Below are 23,435 nucleotides of genomic sequence, written 5' to 3'. Positions count from 1 at the left end.
ACAGCAATCCCTATATAATTTTTTTAAAAAATTATACTTTCGGGAAAAAATAGAGAAGACAAATCTCTCATCATTTCATAAAAAAGACCACATCCTCTATTTTTCTTCTACTCTTTCTCTCTCTTTCTCATATATATATATATATATATATATATAGCCCGAACAAAACGATTTTGATAATAAATGAAGTGTTGTTATTTTTTAAGGTCTCAAGTTCGAGTACTATGAGAAATATCAGAGGTGTGAGCGTTGAGCGTTCTATATTAAATGATTGAAATTTATCTTTTAACAAATATTAACTTATATTGACATTTCAAATTAATAATAATAATAATAATAATTATCATGGAAACAATCAAAAGAAAAGGTTACATCGACCAATGCGGCGCCTAATCACAAACATTATTTAATGATGAACATCTATTGGCTAAGTTGGAACATACTTAATCCTCTTGACCACGAATAGTTAATTGGTCAAGCATCATAAAATATCATGCAGATATTAATAGTTTGGTTTAAAATTATTTCAGCTAAAGTAACTCAAGCCCATCAAATATTTCATTTGATAATTTTTATTGATTGATTTTAAGTTAAAATATTTCTTTTTGAAAAATGTAATTTAAGATTTTCACGTACTTAATTTTTATGTTTGAGTTCGAATTCAAACTTGAATTTGAGTTTTAATCTAGTTAAGTTTAAGAATGTTTTAAATCCAAGATTTTTCGAGCTAGAGCCAAGTTTGATAGTTTTATGCTCGCAAACTTTCGAGTTGAATCCAACTCAGATTTAAACTTTTCGAGTCGAATCAAACTCATATTAAACTTTTTGAGTCGGTTCGAGCTTAACAATACTCGAACTCAACTAGTTTACAATCCTGTTTATAAAAATATTTTGAATTAAAAAATACAAAATACCTTAGTTTTGCTGAAAAATAATCAAATGTGAATTGTGAACCATTAATTTAAAGCTCAATCACCAATATATCCGCGGCTATTTATGGGATATTTTGACTTATTTACTTCACCGTCAAGTTGGTTTTCTTTTCGTGATCAGCACCAAAAAAAATGTTTCGTTTAGTTAAGAACCCATTTTTGCAAAATAAAATAGGGTAAAATACATGAATGGTCCTATGACTATATTATATTATTTTATTGAGTCCTTTGACTATTAAAAAATATAAAATGATCTCTTGAACTATACATTTTTTATTGCCCTTCCGGTTCCTAAGGTTTTACCTTAACTAATCTGGATTAATTCGAGTCGTACACATGACTTTGGTGAGTTCTCAACGAGGATTTTCTGCATACATAAGAACTCGGACTCGAGACTTGCTTAAACGATATCAAACTGCTTACCACTTAAACTAACTTCGTAGGTTAAAATATTTGCGTATTTAATGATAAAATTAAGCTTTATTTATTTATCGAAAGAATTTATAATTTGCACCAAATCGAAATATCTCAAATTTATTTTTTTTTCATGCGAAAAAACGTAATTAGGCAAACAGAGAAGTGAGTTATTGTCTTATAGATAATGGAATTTAAACTTAAATTTATCAATTTTTCTTTATTTTTTTGTTCATTTTACGATTTAAATTGGAACTCTGTAAGCTTAGACTATGAGATTTATAATGTTGTTTTAGATTAGCGATTATATTATTGGGTTTGTAAACTCAACATTCAAATGTTTCTCGTCGTGAATTTGTATATTAAGTCGTTCGATGAGCATCATCACAACATGATTTCCAACATTGTTTTAAGAGTTTTGTATTGTTACTTTTAGTGATCATATATATTCATATGACATTTATTATTGTATTCAGATTTGTAAACTCTGAGTTATATTATTTATATTTAAACTATATGTCATAGAACTCCGGTTTATAAAACTATTTTATAATGATGTTTTTATTTAAATAAACTCCGGTTTATTTAAACTGTTGTGGATGTCTTTAAATGAATTTATGATGTTTTAAATGAAAACAAAAATGGTTTTGAAATTTCATAGTTGTCTCGACAACCCAATGTAACACTTTAGGCGCTATCAAATTTAGAGTGTTACAAATTTAAACTTTGAAAAACTTCTTTCAACCATTATAATTATCACAAGAATGGTTAACAATATCCTATATGCAATAATTGTATTTGGAAAAACAATCAACAAGCTTCAAGAACTTTGAAATATCAAGAGCCTCTAATTTTTCTTTGGGCAAAATTTTTTGAAGTAACTTCAACGCTACATATAAGTCATAAGAATATCATATTTTCTTAAGTGCATCTTCTAAACGATAAAAATAAGATTTTAAACTCGAATCAACTAGTTAATGTAATTTGTCAGAAGAAATAGAAAACCAAACACATTTTCATATTTTTCATATTGTTCAAACCTCCTATCAAGTGAAATAATTGTTTGATCAATGATGCAATTAAATTAATTAATTTTGTTAGAGTTTGATTCGAATTCAAAGTGACAAAAATTAATTAATATATAAATATTGGGAAAGTAAGAAATCCAGTTTGATTAAAAATAGAAAACTTTATTAAAGTAGATTTCTATTTTATTTAGTTTTCCTTTGTAATCAAGTATTTATCCCTATAAATAGATATTAAGGGTTAGGGTTAGAAATCAAGTTTTTCTTTCACCAAAATCCTCTTGTATTTTCTTCATTCATATTAGTGAAATTATTCTTCTCTGTCTGACGTGTCCCTTTTGTTTTTTTAACATAAATCATGCGTTCTTTGTTTTTATTTTTCGATCGTGTTTATTTGTTTATCGATAATCATTGTTATATATTATAACAAATTTTAAAAGACTTTTTTGCACATTGTGGAATCTCATTATTTAAATTCTCGTCAAACTATTTTTTTCTTTTGATTTGACAACAGAGACAATCATATCTTTTGAATATAATTTTTTGTTAACCAAATTGAAAGCATATAACGAATTGTATAAAATAACCACAATCACTATAAACCCAAAATCACCAAGCTCATTACTGGTTAAAGATTTAGTTTCACTTTTTATTTTAGAATATTTATCACCTTAGCAACTTCAAACAAAGCTTCTCTTATATCTAAAATCTGAAATCTTATTGCTTTTACACTATCAACACGACTCTTTCAATGAGTAGAAAACAATAATTGACGAGTGTTTTATATTGCATATATTTATTGTTATTTACTCCTTATTTTTCGATTGTATATTACTGATTTATCTTTATTTTGAGTTTATTTTGGACATGAGCTTTATTGGATTAATTAGCCCAAAAAATAGTAGATTATGATGGTCCAGTTAGTATCTTGAATATTTAATTGGAATTTACCTGACATAAAGTTATCCACAAGATGAAGCAGAATTCAACCAGAAGTACAAGACTTAAATATTTATTTTTATCTTTAGTGACAAACCTTTTAGATTTAGGATTTTTAATTTGATTATTTGATTATTATTTTATTTAAGAATTAATTATTTTATTTGCTTAGAATTTTTGGGTTATAAATACCCCTTAGGTTCAACATTTGAAGTGAAATTGGAATTTATATTCCCTTGATTATTTATTGAAGTTATAATTTTCTTTCATCTTTTTACTTTTCTTTCATTATTTTCTTTTCACAATGCTAAGCATGATTCAATCCATGCTTAGCTAAATCTCTTTTAGCCGATAGCTGAGCGATGACTCAATCCATTTCGTGATAATTGAAAAGCGTTTCATACATTCAAGTATATTTCTTGATTTTCGACAAATAAGGTTAAGTAATTGACTTAATCTTTAAATTTTTTACACTTTCAATTCTATGATTGCACATTGGCTTGAATGTTGTTTTGATTTACCGATGAGAGGAGAATCAGCTTGTAGCGAATTCAAATCCCTAAGAACAAACTTAGTGGCGGTCTGCTAAGAGAAATCAAGATCGAGTTCAATTCTCATTGAGATGCATAATTCTAGCACGAGCTTTTTCAGCATTAAAAAATATATTGGCGTTAACATTGATGGTCGAAGTTAAATTCAAACAAAGATTAATTTTCAAGAATTAATTCACATGAGAGAAGAGCAAGTTACAATGGTTGGGCCTTGTAAACTGTAACCGGCAAGATTTCGAAGTAAAATCTATTTCAAGTATCGAGACGAGTCGAGTCAAAGAGAAGCTAGAGACTATCTCCTATCATTATCACTTTCAATTATTTATTTTTATTGCTTTTTTTATTATTTAATTTTAGTTTATTCAACTAAATTCGATAAACCCACCTTTTATTTTATTTTATAGATTTTTTGGTTATAGATCAAATCAAATTTAATTAGAAATTCCTTAGTTTCTCTCTATACTATACTATACTATATTATTTATTTTATTTAATTTATTTAAATTAAGAATTAAGTTTATTTATTTGACAAATACGAAACTTGTCAATAATTTAGAAGTTTAAGTCTTTCACATTTTCCTTCAAAATTTGCTATTTTTTTACGATGATCGAAACCTCACCAAACTTTGTAGATCTAAGATTAAAGGCGAGGGAGTCTCTTACTGGTGTTATTTTTTTTTTTTTTACAAAATTAAGCTTTCTCGAACAATCAAACATCCCATAACCCACACTCCTCAATGGCGATGACTATAGTAGCATTAATAGTACCAACTAGATTAGAATGACATAAGGAATCTATTGGCGTTGACGGTGCACACTACGGACAACTGTTCAGCAACGAATCGATGTTGGTAGCATAGGTACCCATTTTGAGAGAAACAAAGCTTTGGGGGGAAAATATGGGGAGATAAAAATGTTCTCCAGAAACTTTGGCTTTTATACTGGGTCTAAGTTCGTTTAAGTTATGAGATAAGATTTAAAAATGAAATTCGGGCATTTACACTTTAATAGAGCTTTAGTGCAGTTGGCACAAAGGTTGGTTGAAATCCCTACGGTCATGGGTGTATATCTCTTTATGCCTCAGTTCTTTTCCTTTTAACTTATTGCAAGCCTTCCAACTAAAAATAGGTAAATTACACCCAAAGTTACTATTAAACTCAAATTTGATCCATTGAACCTCTATAATATAATACAACACATTTGTAATATATGTTACAATAAATTCATATAAAAGCCAACACAAGTGGTTGTAATTCAAGAATTTGAGCTTGTAAGGTCAAGTTCGAATCCCACCACCGTCACTTGGTGGGCAATCTGTAAAGTCCTATGTAAATCTTAGGTATGCCCTGACCCTGGACTGGGAGAATTACCCCAGACCTAAACTTTTGTGTAAAAAAAAAATTCTTATAAAAGCCTCTAACTTACTCTTAATCTTTGATATAAAATTAAATAATATATTAAAATCCCCTTAAAATATTATTTCTTCTCACCACAACACTATTTCCATTTTTTAATATTGAGTTCTATATCACATATTTTGATTCGTATACTGATAATAATTCCAATTTAATATTTATTTGAAAATACTTTCTTATGTAATTCTCATAAATTCCCAACATTTGACACTATACGCTTTGGTCCTCAATTTCTTTTCTTGTTCACGAAGCATCCGAATCAAAACCTAAATTATCTTGATCCATACTATCATTCCAATTAAAATCAACCGTTTCCATATTTTTCCTTTTTTTACTCCTATTTAACCAAATTAAAAATTTGTCCCTTAAACTTCCAACCTTTGCAATTTAGTCCAAAAATCAATATCCAATCATTGTCCTTCTCAAAGTAAATTGATTTTATTCATACTTAGTCCCATTTATAATTTCTTCAATATAATGTTAGTCTCAATAATCTTAATTAAATGATTAATCTATTGGATTTCGACACCGAAAATTTTCGGGATGTGACAATATACACATCCAATTATTATTAAAGTTTTAAATGAATTTTTAACATTAAATTTTACAGTTTTATTTTAAAAGTTGGTTTTATTAAAGAAATAATTTCTAATAAAATTATTTTTTCAAGTTTGACCATGTATGAAATTTGTATCTACAATAGTTAGGAGTATAATTTATCTAAAATTATTAGTTATTGTGATTTTTCTAAAAATAATTTTACGTGTCAAATAATAATTTATAATCATAACTTTTAGAAAATAATTTTAAAAACAAATAAACTATACAAAATATTTTCAAAGGGTAAATATTTTGAAATGGTAGCTTAATTATTGAGGTTAATAGTTTAGTATTCAAATTGGTGAAATTTATAAAATATGAAAACTATTTTTAATTATGCACTATGATATTACACCTAAAATATTTTTTAAAATGCAAGACTAAATTATTTTATATGCCTAAAAATTTAGCTTGAGGTAGGTTGATAGCATAAACTTGACTTGTAAAATAGGACAATACTATAAAAAAAGACCTAAAATAAATATATGACCTAACAAACGAGGCAGGTTTTGACCTGACTTGGTCTTTCATGAATTTGTGTACTCCAATATTATTTTTATCTTATAATCATATTATATCAGATTTTTTATATTTGAATATCTCTCACATTAAAAATATTCCTTGGGGGACAATTACTGTAAATTTGTTGGGTTTTTCTTTCTATTTTTTTTATTAATTAGAGATATTATATTTTAATTGTAAATATCAAGATTGAATACACATAAAATAAGATAATATAAACACTCAACTAATTAATAAATTTATCTCTCTTCCCCTTTTTAGTTATAAACAATATAAACAGTCATACCAACCTCTCAAATAGTGATTTGTTAGATAATCACAACCGGTAAAGTTCAAGGGAATTTTTAAACAAATGAACAAACCAATTTGAGTTATTGTTTATTTAAAAATATTCCATTCATGCATATACAAAATTATTATATATATTGTCGTCATAATATTTAGATCGATTAAGAGATAGACATCCGTGAGCTATATTTTTTTGGGTGAAGTACAAAAATAGTCCCTTGACTATAGAGTGTTATTTTGTTGAGTCACTCGACTATTAAAAGTTTGAAATGACCACTTGACTATGAACTATCCATATGTTCCAAACTCGTCCTTTTTGGTAAAAAAAAACTCGACAATCATCTGAACTAGACGTTAACTTGCTAACTGAGATATGATAGTTATTTGAGATTTTAGGATCAGATTTTAACATATTTCAGTCAGGCTTAGATTGTCAAATTTTTAACGAAAAATGACGAGTTTGGAATATATGAATAGCTATGTGACCATTTTGTATATGTTATTAGTCGAGGCACTAAACAAAATGACATCTATAGTTAAAGGACCATTTTGTAACTTTTAACAGTGAAGAGACACAATAAAGCAATACCTTATAGTCGAGGTATCATTTGTGTATTTTATCATATTTTTATTAAAAAAAGCATGTAATAACTTTTATCTAATTAAATTATAAATTTATATTATATATTAAGTTGTTAATTGAATTGACAACACAAATTAATTCGATATTAGTTTAATTAAATAAAATATAAAAAAAGTTCTTATTTTAAAGTAGATTAATTTAATTATTCATTTTATGAATTAAACGTGATATTGAAGTAATCGTTTCAAATCGAAACTCATAAGTCATAATTGAGTTCGGATCATTTTAGCATTGCTTTTTAAAAGTCGAGTAAAAATATATTTTTAAAAAGTATTTCAAAATTATTAATCTTTAAGTATTTAATATTACTTTAAATATTTCCTTTAATAATTATTTTGAACATAATATTATAAATTAAAATATATGTAAATTATTTAATATTATAATATATAAATACTATTTTAATTATGATAAAAATATATTATTAAAAATAAATAAAATTATAATGACTTTATTTGTTCCAAGAAAATATATAAAATTTTAAATAATTTTTATCAAAAAATTTGACATGTTAGGATACAAAATTTTCAAAGCTATGGGTAATTTAATAATCATATAATTATGTTTTGATAAAAGATTCTAAAATTCTAAAATAAATATATTATAAGATAACAAAATAATGATTAAAAATATAATTTTAATTAAAATAAAATTTTGAAACGTAAAAAAATTACTTTTATATTTAGAATTAAATGTCTTTTGTAAACACATTTTATCTAAAAATTATCTATTAAACATTATTTCTGATTGTATTTTAAAAAATTAATACAAACACTTAACGTTACGTTTTGATTTCATTTTGATCAATACACCTTTAAATAATAACAGTGATAATGATTGTATGTGTCACCATAAGATGATACCACGTCATCATTGATTTTTTTTAATGTCACGTTAGCATTTTTGTTACTTTTTAACGATGAGTGATCAAAATGAAATAAAAAAGTAATGTTAGATATGATTTAAAAAAATACCAGTTAGGTGACCAAAACGAAACAAAAATGATAATTGAAGTATTAAATGTGTAGTTTACTCTATTTTAAAAAATGTGATACTATGGAGGAAATCATCAGCAATGACGAGCATTTGTAGATATAGCCATGTTGCTTACAGCTGTCCCATTTGTATTTTAAGGTTTAGGCAGAATAAACAGAAAATAGACATTGTCTTTGATTGACCCACCAACTCTTTGTCTTTCATTTCATCAGCCTATTTAAATATTGATTTTTAAAAATGATATAAAAGAATATAAATAAACATTATTATTTTTAAAAACAATATGAAGAAAAAAAAGGTGATGTAGATAGTTTCCATTGATGTGATTAGACTGATAATACTTTGAAAATTGGAGGATTATTTGGGTAGTTTACTTAAAGTAAAAACTAATGATTTTAATTATAGAAGTGGATAAAAAATGGAAATCATAGGTGTAAAATGGGGATATCAGATTCAGATATAACTTAACTATAATAAAAATAGCATATGATTTTAACATTGATTAATTAGTTAAATAAATGAGTTTATTCAAAGATATCTTAGGTAAAATAATGATTTTAACATTATAGTTTATTCAAAGACGACCATATAATATGGCAACTTCTGGATTGTAAAGTCCATCAGTCTGTATATAATATAACGAATACGTTATATCTTCTATGTATTTTTTTTACCAAAAAAGTCATATATTTTCGATATCTCCGAAAAACGTCAAATATTTCCCGTATCTTCCGAGTAACACTGTAGCAAATACCATTCTTGAAAAAAATAAAATCCCCAACACCTGTTTCAGCCAATTTTTTTCTCCATTATATTATCCAATCAAACTTGCCCCACACATTTAGCAGTAAAATGAAGAGTTTTTTTTGGGTATATTAAAGTTTAAGTCAGGGTGGCTCCCTCAATCCAGGATCAGGGCATACCTAAGACCCAATTAAGATTTACATAGGAATTTACAGATTACCCACCAAGAGTGACGGTGGTGGGATTCGAACTTGACATTACAAGCTCAAATTTCTGAATCCCAACCACTTGTGCCAACACTCATTGATAGAGTTTTGATTAATAAAATATAAAATAATTTTAACACTATCCAAACTATTTATAAAAGTAATTTATTTAAATGATTATTTAATATTTTTATTTAAGTTATAATATAATTTTAAGATAAATATTAAATGAATGATTGATTTAATTTATTCCCCGATAAGTACTTCTTAATTTCAATGATTTAAAGAATATTTAAATCCTAAAATCTCTCTAGACATGAAAAATTTGTTATATGTATATATAAAATCCAAATTCTAATTAATTACAAGTTGACTTGAGTACATATAATAATCGAGAGAGAGAGAGGAGAATATGGATAAATATTATTCTTTTCACATGGGGGAGAGAGAGACTGCCTTATTGATATGGAAAACAATCTCAAGCAACCAACAGTTTGAATTTCAAGCCTATAAATTGTGTTTAAATTTTGTAATACTTCTTAATTTTTTTATTAATTTTATATTTTAATTTATTTTTACAAAGGGTATTATCTATTTATTAATTGTTCTTATTTAATGTAATTTTCTTTCGAATGAAATGATGACATCATATAGTACGTTCTTTTTAATAAAATGAGGTGATTATAATGTAGTATATATTCAAAATTTTCTTAATTTTTTTTATAATATATACATACTCTGCATAAGTAGTTGCTTGAACTCGAGATATTTAAGGAAACAACAATCCATTTTATAACTAAGGCCACTCATTTAATGAGTTCCATTTCATATATAACTTTGATAATTTTTTGAATTTATCACTGTTATTTGATCTATTGATCGGCTAATCATATCAGGATTTATAGAGGCCCATTATAGGGATGACCCTCCCAACCCATCATAGGGAGAATGTGTCAATCGAGAGTTTTTTTAACTAATTGCTCTACAGAGAATGACTTGTATTAAGAAAATCTTTAAAACTCTTAGTTTTTGGACATTGATAACACTTAACAATTTTTAATGATACATAATATTAGAATACGCTTGTTCATACCTACTTTATTTTCTAACTTAATTTCATTATTAATCAAATCACTTACAGAATTTAAAATTGATGACAAAGTCACCATTAATCAAAACAATTTAAATCAATAGATTAATAGCATAGCAAATTTTACGTTTGATGAATTAAAATTTGATTGTTTATGATATTTTTACCAATAAGCATGTAATATTTTTCACGTTATTGTTTATTTCTTTAAATATTAGTTTTTTAATAATTTGATTAACATTGATATTAAGTTAGAGAGTAGATTAGGCATGGATGAGTATTAGGGTACTTAATGAGTTGAGCAACTCCTAAGCTGTTCAAACTCAACTCGGTCAAAACTCAATTAATGTTTAATTTGGGATGACTCGACCTGAATTTAAACTCGAGAACTTAATGAGTTGAGTGGAGCAAAGTCTAACTCCACTCGACAAGTTTGAGAGCATCTCGTTAATTTTTTAATAACTTTTAATACTAATTTTTTTAATAAATAAATAAATAATAAATAATAAATTATTAATTAATTATTATTATTTTACTACACCAAAAAAAAATCAAATTCTAATTACCCAACTTCACTCTTCGACGCTTCCCTTCCTCCCACCTCCTTACATCTCAGTTACTTACACCTTTGTTATTTCTTAAATCTTAATTCTCAAAAACACAAATCACCTTATTGAATCACGATTTCATCTTTAATTCGGTAGTTATGACAGGTTCGTTTATCTATCTCCCCATTCTTCACATTTTATTTAAATATTGTATTTATATATTTGTGGATTGTTATCTAACTCGCGACTGTCTTGCTCAATAAATACCCTTAATGAGTGTATTATAATATTTTAATATGTTAAAAATTGATGAGGTGCCATTATTTTGTTGATGTTAAAAACGAAAATTTTAATGATCATGCTAATATAAGTTATTCAGTTATATCTTACTTTTTCATATATATATTTTTTTATTAATCTGGGGCAAGTATAATATAATATCTATTTAAAGATAATTTTCAATTATTCGACATTGAACGCTCACATCCCTGATATTCATGATGCTCGAATTCCAGATTTCAAAAAATAACAACAATTACTTTTTCGTATTATGTAAGCATAAATGCAAATAAAATTATAATTAAAATATATAAATAATAATTATTAATCGATTATCATTTGATAAATTAAAGTAAAAATTTTTTAATCTAATTTTAAATGTATGTAAGTGTTTATTATTGACAGAACTAAAAGAGAGTGAAAGTGGCTCGCACTCTCAAATATTTTGGCCTAGTGATTATTTAAGTTTTTATAAATGTATATATTAGATAAATTAAATTGTATCTTTTAAATTTTAATTAAATATAATATAAATTATAATTTATTCACCTACCTATTACTTAATTGTTTTTAGGTCATCTAATTATTTTTCTTAAATCATACCTAACGTTATGATTTTTTTCTATTTTGGTTACCCATCGTTAAAAAATTAATAGTGATGCCAACTTCTTGTCACCATAAGGTAATACTATATCAATATTAAAAAATAAAAATATATCACGTCAACATCACTGATAAAAATTTAACGAGATGGACAAAACACAACTAAAACATAATGTTTAATATGATCTTGAAAAAAATAATAGTTGAGTAACTAAAAAAGAAACTAAGTAATAGGTAAATGATCAAATAGATAGTTTACCCTTAAATATTTAATAAACTTTTATATTTTTAAATTAAATAATTTGACCTCCCTTATTTTCTCACTTAACACTTACATTATAGTAGAGAGTAGTTAATGAATTTTTGGTTTTTTAAACAAAGAATATAAAGGGGAAGGTGAAAGAAAAAAAAAAACTCAAAATTGGTTGGCTGAAAGCTTGAAAATGCACCGAAATCCATCAAGATGGATCGAGGAAATGCGAGAAAAGGCAGTCGTATTTTAAAAATTTAAAATTATTTTAAATTTTTTATATATTTTTACGTTATAATTTTATAAATTCGTTCTTTTCCAAAATTTTAAAAAAATTTCATACTAACATTAGGTCCATCACTGTCATTAAGAAAATATAAAATAATAAAAGATTAAATTAAGAATTGAAATCCGGAAGACAGACTTAAAAAAAATAAACAGACTTTTCCAGTGTATGAAGCAATAAAATATATAACGGCAACGAGATCATGGAGTGAGAGAGACGAACATAATAGTTCTTTGTCGGTCATCTCTCCCTTACAAAGCTGAAAAGGATCGTCTGAAAATCATTCTGTAAAACAGTTTCTTTCACCATAAACCCAATCATTTTCAAACAAAGTTTGAGCCTTCGAGGTTTATTTGTAAATTATTTTCTGGGAAAACTCTAATTCCTGAAGTTGGTTGCGTAGCAATGAACTCCATAGTCATTGAGGTATGCCAATGTCTTTCCTTTTTTGTTTTATTTACGTTTTACTGTTTATTGTATGCATTTGATTCTATTCATTTTTATAATGTATGTATTGGTATATTTATAGTTTGATTCCTTCCTTTTTTTCAACTTCAGGTTGGGTTTTCTCGGAACCTGATGAAAATCTGGATATAGTTTATGTTTCTCGGATTTGATTTGAACACTGATTTCAGCCTTTGGGTATGGGGAAATCATCGATATCTAGACTGTGCACTATTTTTACACTTGTTCATATCCTTTTAGTTCATCAATCCAAAGGGCTCAACTCCGAGGGTCAGTATCTTCTTGAAATCAAGAGTAATCTTGTTGACAAGTTTGATAATTTGGGCAATTGGAACCCTAATGACCCAACCCCTTGTGGATGGAATGGTGTAAGTTGTGCCACCATTGATTATTATTATTACGACGTTGTTGTTCAGTCCCTTAATTTGAGTTCAATGAACCTGTCTGGTTTTTTGTCTCCAAGCATTGGTGGATTGGTTCATTTGAATTCCCTTGATCTTTCCTACAATGGGTTGTCTAAGAATATTCCAAAAGAGATTGGAAATTGTTCAAATTTGGAGATTCTCAGTCTCCATGACAATGAATTTGAAGATCAAATTCCCAAAGAATTAGGCATCCTTTCATATCTGACAACTCTTGATATACACAACAATAGATTATCAGGGCCTTTCCCTGATGAGATTGGGAATCTTTCTTCTTTGACACAATTGCTTGCATATAGCAACAATATCAATGGATCATTGCCAAGATCTCTTTGTAATCTTAGGAGACTAAAGAGTTTTCGAGCCGGTCAGAATCTGTTGACAGGGAGTTTACCTTCAAATTTAGGTTCACGTAAGAGCTTGCAGTATCTTGGTCTTGCACAAAATGTGTTAACCGGATCAATACCGAAAGGGATCAGACGGCTTAAGAATTTGAGAGAGTTGATCCTTTGGGGTAATCAGCTTTCTGGTTTAATTCCAGAAGAGATTGGAAATTGTACAAATTTGAGAACTCTTGCTTTGTATGAAAACAAGCTTGTTGGAAGGGTCCCCAAGGAGCTTGGGAGCATTATAGATCTCAAGCGGTTATTCCTTTACAGAAATAAGTTGAATGGAACAATCCCAAGGGAGATTGGGAACCTCTCATTTGCGGAACAAATCGATTTTTCGGAGAATTTGTTGACCGGAGAGATACCAGTTGAGTTTAGTAACATAAAAGGATTGCAGTTGCTTTATCTTTTTGAAAACCAGCTTACTGGTGTTATCCCTGTTGACCTTACCTGTTTGAAGAACTTGTCAAAGCTTGATCTTTCCATAAATTATCTCACTGGTCGGATTCCAACCGGGTTTCAATATTTGGAAAAACTTATCATGTTTCAGCTCTTTGAGAATTCATTCACTGATACCATTCCTCAGAAGCTTGGGGCTTATAGCTCACTTTGGGTAGTTGATTTATCAGACAATCAACTTACAGGAAGGATCCCTCGGCATCTTTGTCGAAACTCGAACCTGATCTTTCTCAACCTTGGGATAAACAAGCTCACTGGGAATATTCCATCTGGTGTTGAAAATTGCCAATCATTAGTTCAACTTCTTTTAGCTGGAAATAGCCTTACAGGGAGTTTTCCATCAAATCTTTGCAAGTTGGTTAATCTATCTGCAGTCGAGCTAGGCCAGAACACGTTCAGCGGACCTATTCCCGTGGAGATTGGAAACTGCAAAGCTTTGCAAAGGCTACACCTCTTCAATAACTACTTTACATCGGAGTTGCCGAGAGAGATAGGAAATCTGTTGCAGTTGGCGAGCTTTAACGTCTCGTCAAACTCTTTTGTAGGAAGGGTACCACCAGAACTGTTTAACTGCAAAATGCTTCAACGACTCGATCTCAGTAGGAACAGATTTATGGGAAGTTTACCTGGTGATATTGGAAAACTACCTCAGTTGGAGCTTCTCAAGCTCTCAGACAATGATCTGTCCGGGATAATACCTCCAGAGCTCAGAAATCTTGTTCGGTTGACCGAGTTACAAATGGGGGGCAATTCATTCAGTGGAAATATACCAGCTGCATTGGGTGCTCTTTCAGGCTTGCAAATTGCGTTGAATCTCAGCTATAACAATCTCTCTGGAGTTATCCCTCCTGAGCTCGGAAATCTTGTTTTATTGGAATACCTTATGCTTAATAAAAACCATTTGAGTGGCGAAATTCCGAGCTCTTTTTCCAATCTATCAAGCTTATTCGGATGCAACTTTTCATATAATGACTTAACAGGGCCTATACCGTCCCTACCACGCCTTGGTAACATGGCTATCAGCAGCTTTATCGGGAACGAAGGCCTCTGTGGAGGTCCTCTTGGTGGTTGTAATCCACCATCATCTTCATCCCCTCTTGTGCCAGATACAAAAGATAAAAGTATCCGCTTAGGTAAAGTTATGGCTATAGTTGCTGCAACCATTGGTGGAGTTTCTCTCATTATAATAACAGTCATCATATATTTCATGAGGAGGCCAGTTGGAATGGTTACTACTTTGCGAGAAACGCCACCAGCCACTCAAGTTTCAGACATTTACTTCTCCCCAAAGGAAGGGTTCACTTTCAGGGACTTGGCTGCAGCGACTAAGAATTTCGATGAGAGGTTTGTTATTGGTAGGGGAGCTTGTGGAACTGTATATAAAGCTGTCTTACCAAGTGGTCAAGCCATTGCTGTTAAGAAGCTTGCATCACAACAAGAAGGCAATAATAACATCGACAACAGCTTCCGAACCGAAATTCTAACGTTGGGGAATATCAAGCACCGGAACATTGTGAAGCTTTACGGTTTCTGCTATCACCAAGGTTCGAATCTCCTCCTTTATGAATACATGTCAAGAGGTAGCTTGGGAGAGCAGTTGCATGGTACATCCTGCAATCTTGATTGGAGAACAAGGTTCTTGATTGCCTTAGGGGCTGCTCAAGGCCTTGCTTACCTGCATCATGATTGCAAGCCTCGGATTTTTCACCGCGATATAAAGTCATATAACATATTGCTTGACGAAAAGTTTGAAGCTCATGTCGGTGATTTCGGATTAGCCAAAATCATTGACATGCCACAATCCAATACAATGTCGGCAATTGCAGGCTCCTATGGCTACATTGCTCCTGGTAATTAACTTTACTCCGTTAACATGTTGCAAACTTTAAGATTTTGATTGCATTTAACTAATGAGAAATTATCATTTAAACTGCAGAATATGCATACACCATGAAAGTGACCGAAAAATGCGACATCTATAGCTACGGAGTTGTCCTATTGGAGTTGCTAACCGGCAGATCACCCATTCAAACTCTAGATCAAGGCGGAAACCTCGTAACATGGGTGAGAAATTATGTTCAAGATAACTTGCTCTCACCTGAAATACTGGATGCTCGACTGAATCAACGAGATGAAAAAAGTGTTCGTCATATGATAACAGTCCTGAAAATTGCTTTGATATGCACCAGCATGTCTCCTTCGGATAGACCGACGATGCGGGAAGTTGTTCTGATGCTTATCGAGTCAAATCAGCGTGAAAGCCAGTTTGATATCTACCCTACTTGTGACACGGATTGACCCTGATCAATCCTATAATCTTGTATGTACTATACTTCTTATCAACCATTACCATTTTTACAATTTACACAGAAAGTATATGCTAATCCTACACTTGTTTCCATTTCAAACTATCAAATTTGAATATATTACTCATACACAATTTCCATTCCATTTCAATTTGAGTTAAATCATAAATCACCGAACAGAAACATTAAGCCTGTAACAAGAAAACCAGCGACCTCACCACCACGCCATAAACATTCGCTCGCGATTGACTCCTGTCATTGCGAGCTCATAAGCAAAACCATCGGGGAGATCCGCATCTCTCAATCCCTTTCAATCAGTCTTCGAATTAACTCCACTATAACATAATCACAAAGCGTGTTTGAAGTCCCACGAGCTATCCGAACTGCATTGTTGTTATCCATCTCCATCACAATCTTCCTAAGATACAATCTCACCGCATGTTTTAACACTTCATACAATGCCCAAAGCTCCGATAGAATTACCGAGTATTTTCCTATGCTTTTAGAGAATCCAAAGATCCAACTTCCTTCATCGTTTCTGAACGCTCCTCCAATTGCTGCATCGCCTCCATAGCTGGATACTGCACCATCCCCCTCCATATTGTTCTTTATCTAGTCAACCGGTGGTCGCTGCCATTTCTTATTGCCGTTGTGTGATAACAAATTCCTTCTTGGTGTCGTCGTCGTCAAGGTCTGCGATTCAGTGTTTTTTTACGTAGTGCAATGCTTTCCTTCAAAGTATCATCTTTTCGATGTAATTATTTAATTGTTAATTAGATGATGTGACAATTTAATGTTGACATGAAAATTAATAAAATTGATTTTTCATTCTACTTCATTATCTTATTTATTAATGTTAGGATTTTTACTCATTTTTAACCATCGTCATAAATAATTATTTTTAACATTTTTTCGACCACCTAAACGTTGATGAACACGTCTTATTACTTTTTATTACTTTTTTATTTCAAATTTTATTTAAAATTCTTATATCTCAAAAAATTAAATACACAGATTCAAATTACGATCGCGTTTTCGGTTGCGTTACGTTTATCGCGGTCGCGAACGTAACGGATGCTATCGCGGTCACTGAGAGTATCGCGGACGTGATTTTTTTAAAATTCGCACAACTTATTATAAAATATAGTAATTATAATTATAATTATAGAAAATCACTTTTAATGATTTTTAGAATATTTTCTAATACTTATAACTTTTATTAATACATAAACACAATTTATTTAATTTTATGTGGTAAATTATTAAGGCCATAACAATAACTTAAATACTCCATTCTATTTAAATTTATATGGTTCTTTTGGGTCCAAACTTCAAACCCAAAATGCCTAAATATTAAAACTAAAATGATAATAATAAAAAAAAAATCTTTAAATCCCTAGCCTAAGGAGGGTAAAGATAAAACATAAAAAAATATCATCATTCTTCTAACGTGAAAATAGAGGGCGGAGGCAGAACATAAAAACATCGAAGTTTTTTTCTTTCAAATGCATCCCTTTTCTTTTCTTTGTTACCTTTCTTAAATTTTTCTTATTATTTCTACAAAAAAAATATCCACAAAACTACAAAAAATGATGGATTTGTAAATATTTTTTGTCAAAATTTTTTAATACGTATGTTGGTTGCTACATGTTACAAGAAGCAAGAAGGAAGAATTTAAAACAATCATGTATTTTACTTACTTAAAATTGTGAGATTCTTTTAAAGTAAAAGTTTTTTTTTCCTTTCTGATTTTTCTTTGAAATTGGGAATTTGTTATTACTTTTTCTTCTTTAATTTTGATGTAAAGTAAATGATTTTTACAGGTTTTACAGAGAATATATATATTTTTTACTTTTGTTGGAAAGTACATTGATTTTTATATATTATTTGCTATTTTTTGAAAAAATTGTGTTGTTGATGATGTTTGATGTTGTAACGGAATTAACAGGAAAAACAGTCCGTTATAACTGTGATCGACCGTTACCCGTTAAATTACGGCCGTTATCGGCCGTTATGGGTGTAATTCCGTTTCAAACTGTGATTTCGGCTGATATCGGTAATGGAGGTCGCCAATACCACGATAAAACGGTCGTTATACAGTTACACGACTATTTTTTGAATCCCTGATTAAACACAAAAAATTTATTATCCTTTTAGAATTTGAAAACCTTTTCAGATTTGATGAATTGTTCATAATTCAAATAACGAGAAACTTTATTTTGAGAATATAAATAACATAACTTGTAACTAGTCTCATTAGACAGTCGTTGGAGGAGATTAGAGTATTAGAATGTTAAACATTTAGATGGATTTTCATTTATTTTAAGTGAATTTCATAGAAAAATAATATTAGAGAAGAAAGAGAAATGAAATATTAACCTTTTTATACTAATCTTATAGAAAATGACGATCAATGACGATGACGATTGATAACAACAACGGTCAAAAGAGTTGATAATTATATGCAGGAATAAATATATATGTAAACTAAAATCCAGTATTTAAAAATAAGCATTTTTAATTTAGAATAAATAGAAAAATATTTACTAAAATTTTTTATCAGTCATTTGACATTAAATATCGAACCGTGTTCTAACCCGAAGCCTAACAACAAATATAATTATTACCACATATCTTAACTTTTGGACAAGAAAACGCTGAGAAAATTACAGCATGCACCGTTAGAACGGTTGCTGGACGTACACCATTAACCTCAATTTTCTTTTCCTTTTTGTTATTTTAAAACAAAATTTACACTTAGCTTTCATTTCTCGTAGACTCAAACTCTGTTGTTCCTCGAGGATTCCCTCAAATGAAACTCAATCTCCTGTTAAACGCAAACCCCGCATCAAATTCTTTATTCCAATTCCTTTCTTTTCCTTCTAAGGCAAAATCCCAAATCTCCTTGTTGAAATTACCCTCTTCTTTTCCCTTTTCTTTAAGACCCTCTTCCTCTTTCGTCCCACGTTCTTCTTCCTCTCCTTGTACCAATTCAACCACAAAGGAATGCAGTTTGGAGTCCAATGGATTGGCCCAGACTTCAAAATCTAGTCTCGAGGAAGAATCTCACGAGAATTACAACGTGGGAATTGGTAATCCAATTGTCCCCAATTTTATTTCAACCCAGAAGATGAGTTCGAGTGATCAAGCCTTCTATCTGCTCGCTTTTGTTTATTGTACGGTATGGTTTTAAGGCCTTTCAGGTGACTGGGTTCTTTGGGTAGTTCTTGTTTTTTGCTTGTTCTATTTCTATGTGAGTGTTTTCTATTTTATGGAGTTTTCTGGATCTTGTTTTTTTTATGTATGTATTTTTCTTACATTTTTTTCTCCTGTATGCGAATATTTGAATGATAAACATGCTCTGTTTTGGGTTTTCATTGCTTGGAAAGTGTGGTTAATATGTTCTTATACTATATTTGATTTCTGTAAATGGGTCGTTCTTTAAGGTTTTGATATCATTTGGCGCTTATTTGAGTTTTTTTTAATGGTAGTTCTTTGTTTTGGCATGTTTTATGTGTGTGCTTCTTATTGCTTAATGTATGTTTTTCAAGTTTGATAGGCATCAATTGTTTGCATATGGCTTTTACAATATATGTGAAATTGTTGATATGGACGGACGCATCATTTTACATTAGGGACGAGCTTCTAAAATTTTAGGAAATAATGAACTTATAAAATTTTAGGGGATGAAAACATATTGTCAATAGAAAATACAAAGAAAATATCTAAAATTTAGAAAAAAAATTAACATGCTCTTATTGGAACCATATCCGTACCCTAATACCCAAACCTATGTTATTGTTTGGAGGGTATTGTTTTCTGGTTATTAAGTGCTTGCTTTATGCAGTTGTTTGCTGTTTTAGTATTGGTTGGAAGAGGAATTTGAAGAAACTTCTAATATTAAGGTTTTGTGATGTAGGAAGTTTGAAATTGTATCATATCTTTTTGTGTTTGTTGATCATAGCTTATTATAGTTTTGGTAGATTCTTGCAGTTGTCTGATGCTTATGGTAGTTGAACTGTTTGTCAGATAATTTTGATTTGTGTCTTTGGCTGTAATTGAAAATTGAATAGATTCTTTCAATTGGCAGTGGTAGGGGAGCATTGGAAGTATTTCATTTTGAATTCTTTATGACATCTTTTGCCTTTGGTATTAAAGACTAAGTTCGGTATTGTGATTTTCATTTTTATCAAATTTTCTTCTTTTTCCTCTCTGATTGATTAATACCAATCACTTGGATACATGCAGGCTTCTGTGGCGTTTACAAGTCTGGTCATTGCCGCTGTTCCAACACTAATTGTAAGTTTCCCGACATCATATTTGAATCTTTTTCATCGATGTGATACAATTGGCCATCTATTCACCTCTTCACGTACGAATCGAACTTGCCTTTTTCTTTTCATGTTATGAATGTGATCTGATCTGATATTGGCTGAAATGCATAATGGAAAATAATGTTTAATATTGCATGACTTTGTCATGCCTTTTTTGAGATTTGTACTGTCAATATTGACAAGTTAGTTCATGCTTGTTCATCCGGATTTTGGCATATGCCTCTACTATAATCGGTTTCAACATAGCTGCATGTGATCTTTAGAAAGTCTATGTGAGCCCTAGTCAGAAGAAATGAATGCTTTAGTCGGGATAAATTAAACATAAGTTTTCATCGGATATATGATTAGGTCTAGTTTGCATTTGATAATTGTTACATTTATTTTGATTTTTTTGTCTGTGGCAGGCAATGAGAAGAGCTGCAGTTTCCCTTTCCAAGCTCGCAGATACGGCTCGAGAGGAACTTCCCAGTACGATGGCTGCAATTAGGCTTTCGGGCATGGAGATTAGTGATCTTATACTGGAATTAAGTGATTTAAGGTGACAATTAAATTGTACTTTTCATCTTTTGTTGCATAGAGATGCATTTGTTGCTCTGAGTCTCTATTTTTGTTGAAGTTCGGAGCATCCATGTCTGACATACAAATACGATCTTCCAAGGATCCTCAAATATACGGAAAATTTAGGGGGGGGGGGGAAACTATGTTGGAGGCATAGCATATTATAGTCAATAGATGTGATGACCTCTCGAATGAACAATATGACGTCGACTTTTAATCTTTCTGCTTGTTTTCCCATGTTGCAAAAGTATAATGCTTTGGTTTGCACTTGACACTCACACTCAGCCAAGAGATTACTGATGGCGTCAACAAATCAGCTAAAGCCATGCAGGCCGCTGAAGCCGGGATTCAGCAGATCGGTTCACTTGCTCAGCGGCAGACCATGTGTAAGTTAAAAACTTGCTCTTGAACTTCCCCATCCCCTGCAGTCGGCCTAACATAAAGGCTATTTATTGATTTTCGACTTACTTTTTTTTTCTTTGATCCCATTTCCTCTTTATTCAGCAATGATTCAAGAACGTGCTAGTTTACCAATCATCTCAATACAACCCGTTGTGGCAGGGGCTGCTAGAAAAACTTCTCATGCCGTCGGCCAAGCCACAAAGACAATCATGAATATCATTTATCGAGGAGAATCTGGATCGGAGACTGACGAAGATAGTGGCATCGATCGAGTCGAAATGTAAGGAGTTCATTGCTTATCAACATTGATGGACGGCAGGTGATCTGTGTACATAAGATAAAGAAGTAAGCCATGGGACAAAAGTTGTTTAATCTTTCCAACGGCATATATCGGAAAACTTAGCTCGATATGTTGCATATAGTTGTTATTATCTGGGATTTACCCTTTTTCCCCAGTCTAATTCATGAAATTGTTTTCTAAAGCATGATTGGGTTGTTGATGCAAATATAGATTACAATATTTTGATGGTCAGACAGTTTGATTCAATGCTTTCTCTTTATTTTTCTGTTGAAGAGTCTAATCTTTGCGAGTGTTTTAAGAAGGTGATTACTTTAAACAAGAGTGAACGAACCAAACAATCTTAGTGGTTAAGAGATTTGTTCCTATCATTTGATGTCTCAAGTTTGAGCAACGCATATTTAGGGTTATGAGTGTTCATTGTTCTCATATGATTGAGAGTCTTCGATACCACTTTGTATTCACCTCAGATTTATAATAATAATATTAATAATAATTTTTAGTAAATATAAGATTAAATTTTGAATATTATTATTGAAATTTTCTAATTTTTTGCTAGTTCACAACTGAATCAAGAGACTAGATAATCTCAACGTCATGTCCGTTACAATCAACAAATAGAATGATCTGATTATGATTTTTTAAAATACGATGATCCAATTGTAAACTTATTCATAATACAATGTTTTATGACGTAATTTATGCATAAAGAAAATAAATATGGACTACTAAATTCATAACAAAAGGTTCTTTAGTAATGTCTAATTTGCATTTAATTTTAATTCCATTTTTCGGTTTGTTTTTTAATGACGGTGTGACTTGAATGATAAAAGAAATGATAAATTTAGTGATTAAAATATAAGGTTTCATAATTTGATGATTGAAATGTAAATTTACTAGTAGAAGAGTAACGGTCTGCGTAGTTTAGTCTTCATAAGATAATAAACTTACAGAGAACGTCACAACATCTTCCTCTTAAAAATCAACAAATATATATAGTAATTGACATAATCTTCATTTTGTATGTATCATACATGTCTAATGATGAAAATAGCTTTCCTAATTCCAATCTTTATTTTGATTCATACGCTGATTTTCATTTTACAATATTAACTTCATGAACCTCTGCATTCACAATCAAAGTTCTTTTGTGTATGTCAAAATGAAACCACTTCCATCGACTGTGGCGCTGCCGATGTACCGGTTTCTTTCCTCTTCTGCATCACAAGTTTCAACGAATTAGTATGGACTAATCCTGCATTAACAGATAGATTTTTATATAAACAATGAAGGGATTGAATGTAAAAGTAATCAGACCATTTCGGCCTTGGTGTTTTTCCAAGCTTTCTCTAGCTCATCAAAAACAACATCAATAGGTGGCCGGCCTCTACTTGATTTGGCAACACAAAGTACTGCAATATGTAAAATGGCTTCGAAATCTTTCCTGTAGAGATCCCCATGAAGCCTCGGG

General features: G+C 30.2%; 2 protein-coding genes across 2 annotated transcripts; both read left to right on the top strand.

Annotated features, from left to right (window-relative positions):
- The first annotated feature begins 12,787 nt into the window (after positions 1–12,787).
- Positions 12,788–16,462, top strand: LOC120116156 (probable leucine-rich repeat receptor-like protein kinase At5g63930). Its single transcript, XM_039136711.1, has 2 exons — positions 12,788–15,916; positions 16,003–16,462. Exons 1-2 carry the CDS (start codon positions 12,976–12,978, stop codon positions 16,362–16,364), a joined length of 3,303 nt encoding a protein of 1,100 aa, XP_038992642.1. The 5' UTR covers positions 12,788–12,975; the 3' UTR covers positions 16,365–16,462.
- A 2,654-nt stretch (positions 16,463–19,116) lies between these two features.
- Positions 19,117–22,088, top strand: LOC120116155. Its single transcript, XM_039136710.1, has 5 exons — positions 19,117–19,553; positions 20,621–20,671; positions 21,111–21,244; positions 21,550–21,650; positions 21,769–22,088. The coding sequence occupies exons 1-5, from the start codon at positions 19,185–19,187 to the stop codon at positions 21,948–21,950; spliced, it is 837 nt and encodes a 278-aa protein (XP_038992641.1). The 5' UTR covers positions 19,117–19,184; the 3' UTR covers positions 21,951–22,088.
- Positions 22,089–23,435: the final 1,347 nt, after the last annotated feature.

The sequence above is a fragment of the Hibiscus syriacus genome, unplaced genomic scaffold (genome assembly GCF_006381635.1).
Source record: "Hibiscus syriacus cultivar Baekdansim isolate YM2019G1 unplaced genomic scaffold, ASM638163v2 tig00110283_pilon, whole genome shotgun sequence".
NCBI classification, from domain to species: Eukaryota; Viridiplantae; Streptophyta; class Magnoliopsida; order Malvales; family Malvaceae; genus Hibiscus; species Hibiscus syriacus.
This window is presented reverse-complemented; position numbering and strand designations above follow the sequence as displayed.